General features: G+C 43.1%; 1 protein-coding gene across 1 annotated transcript in view; it reads right to left on the reverse strand.

The window, feature by feature from the left end:
* Nucleotides 1-19,652, reverse strand: part of LOC126176658 (calcitonin gene-related peptide type 1 receptor) — a 275,793-nt gene that overhangs the window by 36,336 nt on the left and 219,805 nt on the right. The window contains exon 8 of the mRNA XM_049923814.1: nt 15,240-15,281. Within this exon, the coding sequence (XP_049779771.1) occupies nt 15,240-15,281 (42 nt within the window). The remainder of the gene's footprint in view (nt 1-15,239; nt 15,282-19,652) is intronic.

The raw sequence follows: 19,652 nt of genomic DNA on the forward strand, positions 1-19,652 counted from the left end.
TGGCTATATTTATTACTTTGTCCTGTTCCAGACCTCACGCCAGCCTGGGTGAGCTTAAACGCGTGCCTTTCGGCTACCGGTCATAGTGGCTTGGCTGTCTTGCCAAGTCACAACAGTAATCATCATTATTTCATCCCCATTGACGCGCAAGTCGCCGAAGTGGCGTCAAATCGAAAGACTCGCACCCGGCGAACGGTCTACCCGACGGGAGGCCCTAGTGACACAACATTTACATTTAGTATAATACCGTTGAAATTGCAACGGAATCCTAACAGACTGTATTATTCAACAAGCAACTGAGAGCAACACAGATTTATGAGAAGCTCTTCTTGATACAAAAATTAGTTGTGTTAAATCCCTACTTTTGTTTTCGAGAAACCTACGCAGTTCTCGTTTCACAATCTACCGATGACCCTTACAAAACTACATTGCTCTACTGAAAAATGTGTAGTTACTTATATCACAGTAGATAAGGAATTCTCAGTGTTGGGGACCTATCACTTACCAAAATCTCTCAAACCATTTAGGAGACACGACGGAAGGTATGAATATTTCATTCTCACTTTATCGTTTACACTAAAGAGCGAAATTGTGCACGACGTACAATACAAGCAAGTGTTTCAAGAACAGAGATTGATATAGATGCCCTCCAGAGTTTAAAGACAGATTCAGTACACTCAGCTAGATTTTGTAGCACGAATTACCGTGTACCAAAAGCAAACTCAAAGCGACCCCTATTTGTCATACCAAGCAATCCAAATTTCATGCTGTGAGCTATTTAATTTCCAAGAAAAGAAACAGAATACCTACGACCATTAACTAAATGCCAAGCAGTTCATAATGATGCTGACAAGTGGGGCTAAGATATACAAGAGAATCAGTTTCTTTGATCAGTTTCCTTAGAATTGTTTGAGAAAGCCAGCAGATTAACTAGTCTGCGAACACCGTCTCATAAGCTTTCCAACTGTTGCACAGAGTACTACACTGTGGCAGAGGTTCTGCACGCGAGCCAGTCGCCTCCATTCTCTGCTGGCTGACAGACAGCCATGCCACATAGCAAGCTTACGTTGACCCTTACTCCGTGCAAAATGGGCTCCAGATGAGCATTTCGTCTAAAACAGACAGTGCGTATCGCAAGCGTGGGTCAGTTCCGAGGCAGCTTGAACACTGATATTTATACATGTGCCTGTGCAAAGAGTGTACTTTGATTCTGATGAAACCTCGAAGCCAGCGTCAAAGTCTATACTCATGACAAAAATTGTCATCAATGAATTCCCATTTTGTAACTATGGGAGGATGGCCAATATTGCAGCACATTATTCGCAAGTTCAACATTTCACAGCAACAGCTAGTAGAAAGCCATGTTGTTATTGTGGTCTTAGCCTGATGACTAGTTGATGTAGCTCTCTTACGCTGGACTGCCCAGTGCAAGCCTCTTAATTTTTTCACAGCTGCCGTAATCTACATCCATTTCACCCCGATATTCAATATTTGGTATCCTCTTCAGTTATTATGCGACTCTACATCCATCACGAAACTGATGATTCGTTAAGCCTCCACATGTGCTCTATAAACCAGTCCTTTCTTTGAGTCACTCTGTGCAGTAAATTTTGTTTCTGCTAAAATCGATCCCATACCTATTTACCAGTTATCTGATCTTTACATCTAAACTTCAGCACTCTTCTATACAGGGTGAGTCACTAATTTATGCTACCTACAATAACTCTGAGAGTATTATTAGAGCTGAAACGTTTGTGGGACGAAAGTTGCATGGGAGAACGGGGGTCATAATGTACGTTGATTTTTTGTTGATAGATGGGGTCGCGTCAGAGATATGAAGGTTAACTTTGTTTTTTTTTTTTTTAAATGGGGTGCTAAGCTTTGGTACTTATTTTTTGATATCGGTTATCGAGACGAATCCAGTAATGTGTAATCTTTGAAGGTCAATGAAGGTCAAAAAGGTGGCATGAACGTCCATTTACAGTAGGTGTTCTAAGTGATGACCATTATTATCAATGCGGTGCTGCAATCTTCTTATCATGGATTGAGTGGCATTCGTTATCACTTCAGCACATACCTAAGCACATGCTCTGACAATTCTCTCTCGTATATGGTACAAATAGTAAATATCCGCCGAATATGGCGTATCCATCAAACGTGCCATTGACATGTAAACAACGATAGACGGTTTCACAATACAACACTAATAGGAACGGTAAGACTAGTATCGTTGAATCACGCGAATGTGAATCATGTATTCCATCAAAGAACACGTTGAAATGCTTCTCATTTATGGAGAATTACAACGAAATTCAGTGAGAGCTGGAGATAAACTGAAAGATATCCTCAACGCACTCACCCTACACGTCGTACATTTAAATACGTGTATGATAAATTAGGAACAACTGGATCTTTAACGCATCGGAAACATATCCGGCAAAGTTGGTATTCTTGCCACTCTGGTTCGAGATCCTTGTTATTTCGCGTCAAATTGCAAAGGAATCTGGCATCAACCAGAGTAGTGTTATTCGTGGTCTGCATCGCCATAAATATCATCCTTACCATATGAGTTTCTACTAATAATTAACTGTTACGGACTGTATGCGTCGCATCGAATTCTACTGATGGGCTCAACTTCAGATTCTGAAGGATGACACATTCATTAATTTGATTTTATTTACTGACGAGGCTACATTCACGAACCAAGGTAATGGTAATTTGCATAACATGCATTATTGGGAAACTGAAAATCCATGTTGGCGCACCAGAAACCTTGGTCGGTGAATCCTGAAGGTGGGATCCTGAAGGAAAGAATTATACGTCCCTAATTAATAGAAGGAAATCTTAATGGTAGGAGATACACCATATTTCTGCAAGAAACGTTAGGTCTGTTATTGGATGAAATACCTTTAGGAACAAGGAACGGAATGTGGTATCAACACGATGGGTGTCCGGCACATTTTTCGCTGATGGCTAGAAGAGTTGCGCAGACAATTCCCAAATTGCTGGATTGGACGCGGAAGAGATGTGTTGTGGACGGCACATTCGACAGACTTGACGCCTCTGGATTTTTCTTGTGGGGATTCGTGAAAGAAATTGATTATAAAGACGTTCCAACTGCACCTGAAGATATGTGAGAGAGAACTGTCCGAGCATGTGCTTCGATAAGTGCCGATGTGATAAGGAATACCACTCAATCCATGATAAGAAGGCTGCAGCACTGTATTGATACTAATGGTCATCATTTCGAACACCTTCTGTAAATGGAAGTTCATGCCACCTTTTTGACCTTCGTTCACTTTCAAAGACCTTACTGTTACACATCATTGCATTCGTCTCGATAGATCAGAAAATAAGTACGAAACTATAGCAGCCCAGTAAAAATAAAAAAATAAAAAAAAATTAAAAAAAAGGTTGACCTTCATATCTCTGACGCGACCCCACCTAGCAACAAACAACCGATGACATATTATGACCCCCGTTGTCCCATGCAAATCTGTCCCACAAACTTTTCAGCTCCTATTCGGATTATTCTTGGTGGCAATGGTTAGTTACTCACCCTGTATACTAAGGTGACAAATTCATGCCATACTTCCTAATATAGTGCCGGACCTCCTTTTAGCCAGTGTAGCAAATCGATGTGGCATCGACTCAACAAGTCGGAAACCCCCTGGAGAAATATGGAGCCAAACTACCTCTATAGCCTTCCATAATTCAGAAAGTATTACCGGTGCAGTATTTTGTAAACGAACTGGTCTCGGTCATATTTGTTCGATGGGATTCATGTCAGGCCATCTGGGTGGCCAAATCATTCGCTCGAATTATCCAATATGTTTTTCTTACCAATCACGAACAATCGTGGCCTGGTCACATTCTGCAGTGACATCCACAAAAGGTCAATCGTTGTTTGCGAACATGAATTCCATGAATGGGTGAAAATGGTCCCTAAGTGGTTCACTTGGCACAGAGGGCGCAGTCTATTCGATGTTAACACAGCCCACACCATTATGCAGGCACCCCAGCGTGTAGAGTGTCTTGTTTACAACTTGGTTCCATGGCTTCGTGGGTCTACACCACATTCGAATACCACCGACTAAACACCGGACTCATCTGACGAGACGGAAATTTTCCAGTCGTCTAGGGTCCAATCAACGTGGTCCCGATCCCACGAGAGATGATGCAGGCGATGTCGTGCTGTTACGAAAGGCGTCTTCTGTCATGGACCATTAACCGAAAATTTCACCACACTGTCCTAACGAATACGTCCGGCTTAAGTCTCACATTGACTCGGCAGTGTTGCTTATCAGTTAGCACTGACAACTCCACGCGAACGCCGCCTCTCTCGGCAGTTCAAAATGGTTCAAATGGCTCGAAGCACTATGGGACTTAACCTAAGGTCATCAGCCCCTAGAACTACTTAAACCTAACAAACCTAAGGACAACGGACTGAAGCTCTTAGAACCGCTCGGCCACAGTGGCCGGCTCTCCCGGCAGTCGAGTGAAGGCTGTCGACCACTGCGTTGTCCATGATGAGACGTAATGCCTGGAATTTGGTATTGGCGGCATACTTTGGACCCTGTTTATTGAATTCCCCAACGAAATGTAATATCCCATGCGTGTAGCTCCATCTACTATTCTGTGTTCAAAGCCCGTTAATTCCTGTTTTACGGCCATAATCACGTCGGAAACGTTTTGACATGAATCATCTGAGTACAAATTAGAGCCCCGCCAATGCTCTGCCCTGTTATAAGTACGCGGTACTACCAGCGATTATGTGCATATCGCAATCGAATGACTTGTTACCTAACTGTATCATAAAATTTCAGCATCTTCTACGTTCTTTCCATCTGTACTGTTTGTCGCGCAAGTTTCAACTCGATTTAATGTTGCACTCAAATATTTTCCCGAAAACACTTGCCAACAAATTTATATTGGATGTTAAAAATTCTCTCTTTATGAAAGGGCTTTTCATGCTCTTGAAAATCTAAATTTTACATCTTCTTTACTTCGACCCAAAATCATCCACAACTTAAAGTTCCTCGGATCTTAGTCCAATTGCCTCAGCAACTCCTGATTTAATTCACTTTGGAAACAGGTTGGAGACTATGGGTCTAGCTGCTGGAAAACAATTCTGGAGTGTAATTAGCAGTCTTCGAAAGGGAGGTAAGAAGTAAATGACAAGTATTTTGGACAGGTCAGGAAAACTGCTGGTGAATTCTGTGGATGCCTTGGGCAGATGGAGGGAATATTTTGAAGAGTTGCTCAATGTAGGTGAAAATGCGATCAGTAATGGTTCAGATTTCGAGGTAGAATTGGGTAGGAATGATGATGGAAATAGGATCACATTTGAGGAAGTGGAAAAAACGGTCAACAGATTGCAGTGCAATAAAGCGGCTGGGGTGGATGAAATTAAGTCGGAACTCATCAAATACAGTGGAATGTCAGATCTTAAATGGCTACACAGGATAATTGAAATGGCCTGGGAGTCGGGACAGGTTCCATCAGACTGGACAAAAGAAGTAATCACACCAATCTTTAAACATGGAAACAAAAAAGATTGTAACAACTACAGAGGTATCTCTTTAATCAGCGTAAAAATCAGGGTAAAATCTTCTCAGGTATTGTTGAAAGGAAAGTGCGAGTATTAGTTGAGGACCAACTGGATGAAAATCAGTGTGGGTTTAGGCCTCTTAGAGGTTGTCAGGACCAGATCTTTAGCTTACGGCAAATAATGGAGAAGTGTTATGAGTGGAACAGGGAATTGTATCTATGCTTTATAGACCTAGAAAAGGCATATGACCGGGTTCCTAGGAGGAAGTTATTGTCTGTTCTACAAGATTATGGAATAGGAGGCAACCTTTTGCAACCAATTAAAGGTCTTTATATGGATACTCAGGCAGCAGTTAGAGTTGACGGTAAATTGAGTTCATGGTTCAGAGTAGTTGCAGGGGTAAGATAAGGCTGCAACCTATCTCCACTGTTGTTCATATTATTTATGGATCATATGTTGAAAACTATAGACTGGCTGGGTGAGATTAAGATATGTGAATACAAAATAAGCAGTCTTGCATATGCGGATGACTTAGTTGTGATGGCAGATTCGATTGAAAGTTTGCAAAGTAATATTTCAGAGCCAGATCAGAAATGTAAGGAATATGGTATGAATATTAGCATCTCCAAAACGAAAGTAATGTCAGTGGGAAAGAAATATAAACGGATTGAGTGCCAAATAGGAGGAACAAAGTTAGAACAGGTGGACGGTTTCAAATACTTAGGATGCATATTCTCACAGGATGGCAACATAGCGAAAGAACTGGAAGCGAGGTGTAGCAAAGCTAATGCATTGAGCGCTCAGCTACGATCTACTCTCTTCTGCAAGAAGGAAGTCAATACCAAGACTAAGTTATCTGTGCACCGTTCAATCTTTCGACCAACTTTGTTGTATGGGAGCGAAATCTGGGTGGATTCAGGTTACCTTATCAACAAGGTTGAGGTTACGGATATGAAAGTAGCTAGGATGATTGCAGGTACTAGTAGATGGGAACAATGGCAGGAGGGTGTCCACAATGAGAAAATCTAAGAAAAACTGGGAATGAACTCTATAGATGTAGCAGTCAGGGCGAACAGGCTTAGATGGTGGGGTCATGTTACACGCATGGGAGAAGCAAGGTTACCCAAGAGACTCATGGATTCAGCAGTAGCGGGTAGGAGGTGTCGGGGCAGACCGAGGAGAAGGTACCTGGATTCGGTTAAGAATGATTTTGAAGTAATAGGTTTAACATCAGAAGAGGCACCAATGTTAGCACTGAATAGGGGATCATGGAGGAACTGTATAAGGGGGGCTATGCTCCAGACTGAACGCTGAAAGGCATAATCAGTCTTAAATGATGATGATGATGATGATTTTCTGCCACTTCTCTTTTACGTTTGTTGATGTCTATATTATAATTTCTGTTAAATACACCAGTAGGTTCAACAGATCGACCAAGTTAGTTTCAAGTACAGGATGACATTTATTTAACTATATGAGATAAAATCGTCGTAACTTCTGAACGGTTTGCGTTACGACGTGCACACTGCACGGTTGGCCGCGGAGCATGATGGTAATTAATATGCGCGTGTTGGTTTGGTTTAGCGACGAAGTCCCTTTTTCATTCGGATGGGTTCGCCAACAAGCAATACTGGCGCATTTGAGGGGCTGAGGACCCGCATTTCGCTATCGAAATCTCCTTACGCTCAACTGGTGACTGTGTGGTGAGCAGTGCCCATCACGGAATAATCAGTGCGATATTCCTTAATGGCACCGTGACTACCGAGCGGTACTTGAAGGCTCTGCAAGATGATTTCATCCGCATTATGCAAAGTGACTCTGTTTTCGACCCCGTCGAAGCAGGAGAGCGTTTAATGTCTTGGAGGAGCACTTTGGTAACTGCATTCGCACTATGGGGTACCCAGAAGCACTTGGCATAGGACACGACTGGCCGCCATATTCTCCGGGACTGAACACATGCTATGGGGGCTATATCAAACGTAATACAGCAAAAATCCCAAAACCATTGCTAAGCTGAAAACAGCCGTTCAGGAGGTCATCGACAGCACCGATGTCCTAACACTTCAGCGGGTCATGCAGGAATTCGCTATTCGTCTGCACCACATCAGCACCAATAATGGCAGGCATATCTAACAGGACGTAACTGAAATCCAAATATATGTATTGACGTTTACATGTTGAATAAAACGTGTGCACGCCGTAGTTTGTAACTAATTGACGTTTTTCCGAATAGTACAAAAATTGTCACCCTGAAGTTTGCTAATACATTATCGTGTTTTGCATCGTATGTCTAATTTTCTGCTCTCACTATTTTTGAGACATCACACTGTCGTGTGAATTCTGGTCCCTACCATCGGTGCCCTGTAGTTACAATGACGGTGATCATATGTTCCAAAGCGTTACTTATCCTTTTTTGGAGCCAACAGGTTGTTTTGGGTACCAGTACATGCGACATGGGATTCGTACACCATTAATGCTCTAGCACGTTCCTCAGACAGCGGTAGCGGCATACTGACTTTAGCTGCACAACGTGGAGAGTTTTTAATGATAACAACTATTCTTGAAACACTGTCATAGCTGCACTGGCAGTCATGCTGTTGCATTGTCGTGCGTGCACGTGATCGCTGTGTCGTCACGTGCTTGTGTGTGTGTGTGTGTGTGTGTGTGTGTGTGGGTGGGTGGGTGGGTGGGTGGGTGGGTGTGTCGGTGTGTGTGTGGGACCGCTTACACACATGTCTCTGTAGCGGCCAAGTGGGGACCCCAGCGTTCTCAAAGGAAAACGGTTCGTTTCGACTGCACTTAATGTTTCGTTATTTGTCAGCTCTCTGGAGAAAGGCTGCACCATATTAGTCACGTACGCTAGCGTGCTTGAGCTAAAACGCGTGTATTTCGTCCTCCACTCGTAACACGGTCTTGGCTCTTCAGCTAATGTAAAAATTAACATCTGCATTAAACATCGAGAATACATTAGGTAAGTGAATCTTAATGGCTTATTCAGTAGATAACATTGAGCAGCTGATGTAACTTCTCCGCCTATACGCATCATTGTAAAGTACACAATACTTGAATACACAGGCATAATTCTGTACATATTTTGTACGCATTGTAAGTTTTTACATTTTGACTCGTAAAGGACTGAAAACAGTTTTTCTTATGAATAAGATGCACGCATTACTTATGGTGTTTATTACCCCATTTCATATATTTTAAAGGGAACGGGTTTTCTCTTCGCTGCTCTAGCAGAGCCTACAGTCGAGGAAAAGATTGGTCCAGTCAGACTGTTAATTTTTTAATTTATTTATTCTTTTTCAGTTCGATTTTGCTGAATCTGCACTTCACTTTACTTTATTAAAGGTTTGTAATATCGTGTTCAATGCGTTTTATGCGTTTCCGCTTGGGTTTTGGGTTCTGCCAACCCCACGTATCCAGAGGCCTTACCAGACGGCCCACGCAAGTCGTCGTTTTTAGATTAAGTCCCCCGCGTATCTTAGTGGAAGAAGGATTGCCTCGTCTGTGCTGTCCAGAGGGGAAGTGTACGAACAAGCTAACCTCCACCGAGCTGTGCCGCTATCTGCTTGCATTTTCCACCTGTTTCCGCTCTGACAAGGTAGGGCGACCATCTCTTTGTAGTTCCACTCAAGTATTACAGTCAAACAAATAGCAACTGCAATGTACTCTAACGAAAACTACATCGCTACGATACTGATCTATGAGGAGACGCACCGCAAAGCAGCTGAGGCCCGAAAACTGTACTCACAACGGTTTGCAATGCGACGTCTACATTCCGCGCATGATTTTAGACGTACAGACGTACGTTTAAGAACTGTGTGAGCTTTACATGTACAACGTATTGTGGGAAAGCTAATCGGCGACGCATTCGAAGTTGCCCTGATTATTCTGAAGCACATACCACACGGTGTAAACATAGCTTAAATGAAAATAAGTATAAGCGAAATAGTATAAGCGAAAGTGTTATCGTGTTATTGCATTTATATTGCATTATTATTTATAACTATAATAATAATAATAACAGTATCGTCATTATAATTAATATTAGGAAAGTCAGTAAATCTCGTCCAGTAATACCTATATCTCACGCAATCAGGACAATGAAGAATTGCAGTTGGATCTGGGAATAACCAGACCCTCGGTACAAAAGATTGTGGAGGAACGACAGTGGCATCCTTTTCTGCTGCATCTACACAAACAGCTATGTAGGTCAGTAATCGGGTACCGTGCTGCAGACGTCTCGTGAATGAAGTAGACGTTTTCCGCATTTCGTAAGGCACATTTTACGAGGAGACGAATGCTGTTTCGCCACTGTCAATAGACACGATCTACATTACTTGGCTCCTGCGGACCCTCAGTGCTTACGATCATATCACATGCAAGCGCACTGTGGTGTTAATGTATGGTGAGGCACTCTAGGAGATCACATCACTGGACCGCTTTATTTGTGTATCATACTAACCGATCGCCTGTATTTGCAGTTTCTACAGAATGAGCTGAATCTTGGTCATCTCCTAGAGGATATCCCTCTTCTATTAGCTGTGAGGGCGACTTTCAGCACGATGGCAGGACACCCCTTGATTGTTGAGGGTTTAGGGAATATTTCGACATTGTGTACCCCGAATAGTGGATAGATCGTGATGATTTTATTCGATGGCCAGTGAGATCACCTGATTTAGAGCCCTTAGATTTTTTTCTTATTGGGATATATCAAAGCCAGGATTTACGAAACGGAACCGGAAAATCCAGATTTGTTAAAAGAACGAATACGTCATGTTGCGCTTCAATATCTGCAGAAATGTTAAGAGGTGTCCATGCTACTACCAAGAGGCGCATAGCTCAATGCTCCCAACAAAGCGGACTTGCATTTGAACATTTGTATTATGAATAATGCAATTATAGATAACTGTCGGTCTATAACATAGGTTTAAAGGATCATCATTCGTGATATTCACTATATTTATTTCAATCATTGATATGGTAGCATTTATGTAATACTGTCAATTGTGAAGGACGAATTGGAGCGTTATGTACGAGGTGTGGCTAGAAAAAAACCGGTGTAGTACTGGTGAAACAATAAAACGAATGCAATAAGACTGAAAGTCGCGTGGCCTGTTACGTGACTCTCGGTCCGCCTACTGCTCGAGTTTCATCTGCCTCCTGCACTCAGTCTGCCCGTGGCGTCTGTTTTAAGTAGTTGACGTTTTGTCTGTGCGTCGGAAAATGTTGAGTGTACAGAAAGAACAGCGTGTTAACATCAAATTTTGTTTCAAACTAGAAAAATCTGCAAGTGTACGGCGATGATTGTTTATCGCGAACACAAGTGTTTGAGTGGTTTAAACGATTTAAAGATGGCCGCGAAGACACCAGTGATGACACTCGCACTGGCAGACCATTGTCAGCAAAAACTGATGCAAACATTGAAAAAATCGGTAAACTTGTTCGACAAGATCGCCGTTTAACAATCAGAGCAGTGTCTGAGTTAACAGGAGTTGACAAGGAAAGTGTCAGGCAGATTCTTCATGAAAGTTTCAACATGAACAAAGTGTGTTCAAAAATGGTTCCAAAGTGTCTCACAATTGAACAGAAGGAACGCCGAAGAATGATTTGTTCTGACATCCTGGAAAACATTGAAAGTGATCCCACCTTCTTACAAAATGTTATTACTTGCGATGAATCGTGGTTTTTTACTTACGATCCCGAAACTAAACGCCAATCGATACATTGGAAAACTCCTGGTTCTCCACGACAAAAAAAGGCACGAATGTCAAAATCGAAATTCAAGGCAATGATGATTGTTTTTTTTTGGACATCAAAGGGATTGGATACCAGAGGGACAAACAGTGAATCAGCATTACTACATTAGCGTCCTGGCTACCCTACGTGAGCGAGTACGGAGAAAACGGAACGATTTGTGGAGAAAAAAGTCATGGATCCTTCACCAAGACAAAGCCCCAGCTCACAGTGCGTTGTCAGTGAAGACGTTTTTGGCAAAACACAACATTCCCATCTTAGATCATCCACCCTACTCACCTGATTTGGCCCCCTGTGACTTTTTTCTTTTCCCTAAAGTCAAGTCAGCTTTGAAACGAACTAGATTTGAGACTGTTGAAGCAGTAAAAGGAAAAGCGACGGAAGTAATGTATGGACTTACCGAAAATGATCTGCAGCATTGCTATGAACACTGGAAAATTCGTATGGAGCGGTGTAGAGACCGAGGAGGAGAGTACATTGAAGGAGATAACATGAAATTGTAAATAATTGTAAATAAATGTTTTTTTCCAGCATCAGTCCGGTTTTTTTCTAGCCGCACCTCGTATTGTTAACAAACTAGCTGTCATAGGTTGATGTGCCTTGGCCCTGGTGCGTGTTGTTTTGGTCAGGGACAGTCATTCTTTCACACAGACACCTTTCTCGAGCCCAGAAATCGAATCCGGCACCCCTCCTACGACAAGCAAATTCTTTAGCGACGAGCTATATGACCAGTTATAGGTGTTAGGTGTTCAATTTCAGGCGCTGGTAGGTTTTCCAAGAAGTTGTGGCAGAGATCGAAGTTGTCGAGTGGGAGAGTAGGAGTCGTTGTAGAGAAAACGGTTGAGGGATCGTGGTTGGGTGGAATGTCTCATGGAAGTTGAAATTAAGTGCAGGACACAAAAATCAAAACGGGAAAGGTGGGTGACAGATGCGGTCTGCGTAAAGGGGGAAATGTGGCAATGTGATATGGTGGTCGGTAAGGTAATGAATAACGCGAACTGCAGAAAAATGGAGCAAAAATCCTTAAAAAGCTGGAATAATAAGAATGAAAGTCAACTTGTTTCGACAGGAACTCAGCGAGCAACGAAGGAATACTTGTTTACTTCAACCTGGAGTGATGAAACCAACGAACAAATGTACCTTTGGTAACACCTGTTTTCTTGGGCAGTAGAGAGTGATTTGTTTTCGTGCGTAACATTCCGTCCGCTTCTGCGAGAGGTATTCTCAGAGGCGGTAGCGGAGAAATGTTCTGAGGAATGTCTTAGACCACAGCCTAATGAATGTAAAATCAGTGTTGCCATTGATAGAAATACCACCATCCATGGCGGGATAGTAAGACCAATTAATAATAGTTGTACAGCAGCTACTGCGAAGATAGCCATCCAAACAGATAAATTATAAATATGTATTACAATGTGAGTCACCAGTGCTCCTGACACACCAGTGAATAGTACGTTCATCGGTCAGATGATAAGCAAATTAGTTTTTATTTCAAGGTTCACTTAATTTAACGAACAGATCCGAGAGAAATATTAAACATAGTCACTAAAGACGCTACGTAATATATTACTTACTGTTCATTACTGTATTTCGTCTGTACTCATTAATTTTTTTTAATATGTTACGGAGGTAAAGTATCACCAGTGGGTTATAACTTTGTGTCATTGAACTAGTTTGAGGCTGCTGACGATATCTGTAGCTTCCAAAATCTCTTATGTTACGTCATTGTCAAGCAGTGTGTAGAATAGAAGCACTATTGGTAAACAGAAAAAATTCAGATTCTTAACCAAACACTTCACCATAACTTCATTTTAATGCGAATATTAAACGTTTATAGTGCTGTAACACTTTACATGTGATAAGCGTAGCATGCAAGTATTGCGTCGGTAGCCTGAGGAACAGTTTGAAAAAGAAGGAAGGAACCAATTTCCCAAATGAAGACACCAAAACACAAACGCGCACACATACGTACAGACAGAATTGAGAGGTTTTCTGTAGTTCATATAATTTATCATAATCTTTTTCAACATTGTTTCGAGAGCTAATATTGGAAAAATAAGACGAATCTTATCTTTGCAAATCAGTCGTGGATGTATACCCAAAATGTTTTGTTAATGCCTTTTGGCAGAAATATTCATATTATACTGTCACACGTCTTGATTACTGTTGGTAACTATAACTACATTTACCTTTGAATTTAAATATATTTCATTTATTGCCCATTTAACTGCAGTTACATACACAAAATTAATGAGAAAATTGTTAACAAACAAAGACAACGGACACAGTTAGCAAGAAATAAGTCACAGGCAAAGGGTCAAGGAAATGGATCATAAAAACAAAAAATAGCAGATACCACTCAACACAAAGCATTCAGCTTGGATAGAACTTCATGTAAAACATAAAGACCTGTTAATAAACATAAACAGAAAATAAAAGTAGACAAATATGTATCAAACACTAGCACAGAGTTAAAATAGGAGAAAACATACATTTAGGAAAACAGGACACAAACATAAAATTTATGTACTTATTTTGGACAGGAAGAGTGATTTGTAAATTATGTCACATTCAGTTAATTAACTGTTCTTTAGTACGTATTCCCGTAAAATAACTTGCGTTACACCTTAAATAATTGTCAAGAGTTTACTATGTGATTTTTAGACGATACTAGTAAAGACTTTGTTCTTTGAAGTAACGGTAAATTGCGCATGGTTAGCATAAGCGGTATGAGGACTGTTCGTAAAATGACAGGTTCCGGATTCATCTATCTCTCCGACGAACTGTTGAAATATGATTTAAGCAACGAGATGGTACAATGAAGAGATATTTCCCACAGTCAGTCGCGTCCGTATTATGAGCTTAAAATGGTTCATTAACAGGTGAGCGACTGTAATTAAGGTATTTAATTGCCCTTATGAGGAAGATGTCTAATCAGTCTACGATCCCATAGATTCCTTACCAATACAGATTGCAGACTATGACATCATTGTAAACTTGAGTGTTATCACTAAATAATGCATAATATTTAAGATATGATAGTAGATGCAAAATAAGCTTTGATAAATACAAAGGTAGAGTTAACCGCTTTTTCAAGAACAAGTAAACCCAGTTTTTAACAAAATACCATTGGTATCTGAAGTACGCTATTACAAATGTGATATAGTATGGTAAGCAGAGAGCGGAGGATAGAACAATAATATACGGTCTCCTGGTACTTTATTACTATACTACATCCACATACCACATACCACTAAATGCTGAATATTTTTCACACGCAGATTGGAACAGCCGCCTTTTTAGGCCCTACTGTTAGTGTCGTACTTCTTTCGCCAGCAGATTAAGGATGATGTACGTTCCTACAGTTCCTTTATAATCTGAAAACAGGCTACCAGACACTTACAAATAAACTCTTACGTTATCCATGATGCCTTTGTCTTCCATCTGAATTGCACCGAACAATTTATCCCATATACTGAAACAATTAACTCGTCAGAAGTGATCGTCATTGTGGTGGAAACATGTAACCGTCATTGCTTCAAGAATGCAGCACTTCAAAACAATTATTTCTAATTTAATGCTGCGGTGTGAAACAGGTATCGTGTTGGTAAAGATGAAAATAGGGGAAAAAAACCTAAGATGTAAATCTGGAAAGCAGAGCTCCCATCACCCCTGCAGGCTGTCGCAAGAGCTACAGCGGTGAGGGGCGACATGCAGGGCTACTGTTGCGTGAGTGCGTGGCTACTGGCTATTCCTACTGGCTAGCAGCTAGCCACTAGCCACTAGCTACTAGCTACTGCGTGAGGCGGCCGCAGGTAGTTTAGCGTGCGCCGCGGGTCTGCCGACTCTACAGGCGCAGCTCTGTCAGCGGCACCAGCCACGGCGGGCGGACGCCCGTCCTCGAACCCAGGACTGCTGCCATTACCTCGCCGTTGCAGAAGCAGAACAGCGTTGCCACGCACAGGCCCTGAAACACGTCAGTAGGTCCAACTTTCAGTGTACACATTGAGAGAAATGTAGAATTATGCCAAATAAAAACCACATTTAACTGTACATTACTATAAATAACGCGCCTCCCAAATCGTTGAAGTAAAAACTTTACAGATGCTCTTGGTTTAGGTATGAGGAGGACATGATCGCATCGAAATAAGAATACATTAACTGTATTCGCAATTGAGAATTGGACAACCAGCAGTTTTAGAATGGAATGACGACAATGAGAATCGGTGCCGGAAGGGACTCGAACCCGGATTTCCCGCTTATCGCGAGCGGTCGCCTTACCATTTGCCTATTCGAGCACGACTCACGGTCACACTCAAACTCCCATTTGTGGTCAACCATCTGCCTACAACCTGTACCCGTACATCCATTGTGTATATTCCCGTACAGGTGAGACATTTCACTTGTAAGTCGCTCGCCCGGAGTCGGCGGATAAATACCATATTGCAGTGCCTGTGTTATTCTCAGTTACGATGCAAAGTTCTTTTGGACATGGATGCATGGAAGTTTTGGCCTGGCCGTGAGTCTTGCTCAGCTAGCCTAATGGTAAGACGACCGTCCAGCTGAACTCCAGCGCCTCGAGACAACATTTCGGAAAAATGGGTACAACAGAAGCAAATAAGACATGCACTCAGACAGACTGCGCCAAGACAACAAAAAGAAGAAACAGAAGAACACAAGTCATTGGCGTGCATTCCGTTTGTCTCGAGGTGCTGTAGTCTTGCTGGAAAGCTCTCCTGAAATATTACCTAGGCCTTCGAAAACCAGGCGTTTATCAAATTCCCTGTCAGTGCGGAAAATCATAGAATTACGCCAGACCACTAAATCAGCCGTGGCTGACCATTGTATAGCGATTGGCCATACTATGGACTACGAAAAAACAAAAATATTCTATCAATCCTCCAGACCCAGCCTTCCCTCTGCGTAGCAACAGAAAATGCCTTTAATGTCCTTATCTCCTCACAAAAATCAATTAAAAATTCTGAAATTCACACACAAAATATCAAAAGCTTGGTCTGAATTGTAATTAACCAGAGCTGCGTTAATTCATTTGAACATTTTCATATCTGGGATTTGCACCAAACGTATCATGCCACACTCAAAAAAAATTATTGAACTCGGTGAACTACACCTGTTTTTAATTACCAAAACAACTTCGACTGTGCGGCTGGTCCTGGCGGAGGTTCGAGTCCTCCCTCGGGCATGGGTGTGTGTGTTTGTCCTTAGGATAATTTAGGTTAAATAGTGTGTAAGCCTAGGGACTGATGACCTTTAGCAGTTAAGACCCATAAGGTTTCACACACACTTGAGCATTTTTAAACCTTTCGAAAGTTGCGTATCGTATATCACTTGATATCATTTGATACAAGTAAGCTTCTCCACATAACTTTTTCTTAATTTTGTAACATTTAACTCGTAATACGTAAGAAGTTCTAAAGAACCATGGAAACGCTCTGAAATTCACGTATAGTATGTAACTATAATGTCTCGCTTACGTCCCTCTTTCGTCCACTACATAACAGATCGTAAGAAACGTTAAAATAACCTCGAAATCAAAGCCGCAATGGCTCACTTGTAACTAGCAGGCTGCATGCTTTGCGCCGCCGTAGTGGCTACACAGTGGGAGCCGAAAGTAAGAGGCGGGAGCAGTACGGTACGCTCCCTGTCAGATGCGAAATACAGGGTGGGCAGCTAATACTAGCTTAGAAAATACACTGCTAGAATAAAGTTAGTCCATCCTTTAAAGGTTTCCAGATAACTCAAGATTCTTTGTTGCAACAGTGGATACGGCGTACATGAAATGATTACATTTAGAGACAAATAGCACACGCGATTCTGAGGCCCAGATATTTACCCATGCTGAAACACCCCTAGTAGTACGTTGTATAACCGCCACAGACGCCAATCCAAGCGCTGACGCTGGCATCCAGTCGATCGTACAGAAGGCAAATACCGTACTGGGTACGTTATGCCACGCCTGCTCAGTCTGTTCGCGTAGTTCTGTAAGAGTTATTGGCTGATGAGTCGCGCGAGTCTCTTCTTGTCCCGTCATTCCCACGCGTGTTCGACTGGAGACAACTACGGAGATCGGGCTGACCAGGGAAGTTACTGCACGCCTTTCAGAGCACACTGGGTTTCACGGACAGTGTGTGGGCGAGCATTAGGCTGTTGGAACAACTTACCACCTTCCTATTGCAAGAACGGCAATATATATATATATATATATATATATATATATATATATATATATATATATATATATATATATATATGTATGTATGTATGTATATATATATATATACACACACTCCTGGAAATTGAAATAAGAACACCGTGAACTCATTGTCCCAGGAAGGGGAAACTTTATTGACACATTCCTGGGGTCAGATACATCACATGATCACACTGACAGAACCACAGGCACATAGACGCAGGCAACAGAGCATGCACAACGTCGGCACTAGTACAGTGTATATCCACCTTTCGCAGCAATGCCGGCTGCTATTCTCCCGTGGAGACGATCGTAGAGATGCTGGATGTAGTCCTGTGGAACGGCTTGCCATGCCATTTCCACCTGGCGCCTCAGTTGGACCAGCGTTCGTGCTGGACGTGCAGACCGCGTGAGACGACGCTTCATCCAGTCCCAAACATGCTCAATGGGGGACAGATCCGGAGATCTTGCTGGCCAGGGTAGTTGACTTACACCTTCTAGAGCACGCTGGGTGGCACGGGATACATGCGGACGTGCATTGTCCTGTTGGAACAGCAAGTTCCCTTGCCGGTCTAGGAATGGTAGAACGATGGGTTCGATGACGGTTTGGATGTACCGTGCACTATTCAGTGTCCCCTCGACGATCACCAGTGGTGTACGGCCAGTGTAGGAGATCGCTCCCCACACCATGATGCCGGGTGTTGGCCCTGTGTGCCTCGGTCGTATGCAGTCCTGATTGTGGCGCTCACCTGCACGGCGCCAAACACGCATACGACCATCATTGGCACCAAGGCAGAAGCGACTCTCATCGCTGAAGACGACACGTCTCCATTCGTCCCTCCATTCACGCCTGTCGCGACACCACTGGAGGCGGGCTGCACGATGTTGGGGCGTGAGCGGAAGACGGCCTAACGGTGTGCGGGACCGTAGCCCAGCTTCATGGAGACGGTTGCGAATGGTCCTCGCCGATACCCCAGGAGCAACAGTGTCCCTAATTTGCTGTGAAGTGGCGGTGCGGTCCCCTACGGCACTGCGTAGGATCCTACGGTCTTGGCGTGCATCCGTGCGTCGCTGCGGTCCGGTCCCAGGTCGACGGGCACGTGCACCTTCCGCCGACCACTGGCGACAACATCGATGTACTGTGGAGACCTCACGCCCCACGTGTTGAGCAGTTCGGCGGTACGTCCACCCGGCCTCCCGCATGCCCACTATACGCCCTCGCTCAAAGTCCGTCAACTGCACATATGGTTCACGTCCACGCTGTCGCGGCATGCTACCAGTGTTAAAGACTGCGATGGAGCCCCGTATGCCACGGCAAACTGGCTGACACTGACGGCGGCGGTGCACAAATGCTGCGCAGCTAGCGCCATTCGACGGCCAACACCGTGGTTCCTGGTGTGTCCGCTGTGCCGTGCGTGTGATCATTGCTTGTACAGCCCTCTCGCAGTGTCCGGAGCAAGTATGGTGGGTCTGACACACCGGTGTCAATGTGTTCTTTTTTCCATTTCCAGGAGTATATATATATATATATATATATATATATATATATATATATATATATATATAAAACGGATCTAACACCATTCCGCAAGGACCAGAGGGCTTGTCAGCGTTCCCTCCAGAAACACCAAAGTTGGAGGAGTGTTGTAGCTTAGCGCACCACAGACCATGAGACCCGGGGTGGGGCCAGTGTGTCATGGGCGAATGCACTCTACGTGACAGTGCTTACCGGCTTTACAGCATACGTGGAATCGACGATTAACTGCGTGCAGCCAGCATCTGCTTTCATCCCTGAAGTCTACAGTGCGCCATTCCATTTTGGAAGTGATCCTCTGACGGCGCCGGTCGAGCCATGCACAGTCGATGCTTTCGCTTCAGTGGAAGACTGGCTAGAGGTGTGTGTGCCTGTAGTCCCAATGTTAATAACTGGTTCGCTACAGTTCGTGTTGACATGTCTGGGCTCAAAAGCAAAATGGTTCAAATGGTTCTAAGCACTATGGGTCTCAACATCTGAGGTCATCAGTCCCCTAGACTTAGAACTACCTAGACCTAACTAAGGATATCACACACACCCATGCCTCAGGCAGGATTCGAACCTAGAATCGCTCGGCAACAACGGCCGGCTGG

This window comes from Schistocerca cancellata, chromosome 3 (assembly GCF_023864275.1).
Source record: "Schistocerca cancellata isolate TAMUIC-IGC-003103 chromosome 3, iqSchCanc2.1, whole genome shotgun sequence".
NCBI lineage: Eukaryota > Metazoa > Arthropoda > Insecta > Orthoptera > Acrididae > Schistocerca > Schistocerca cancellata.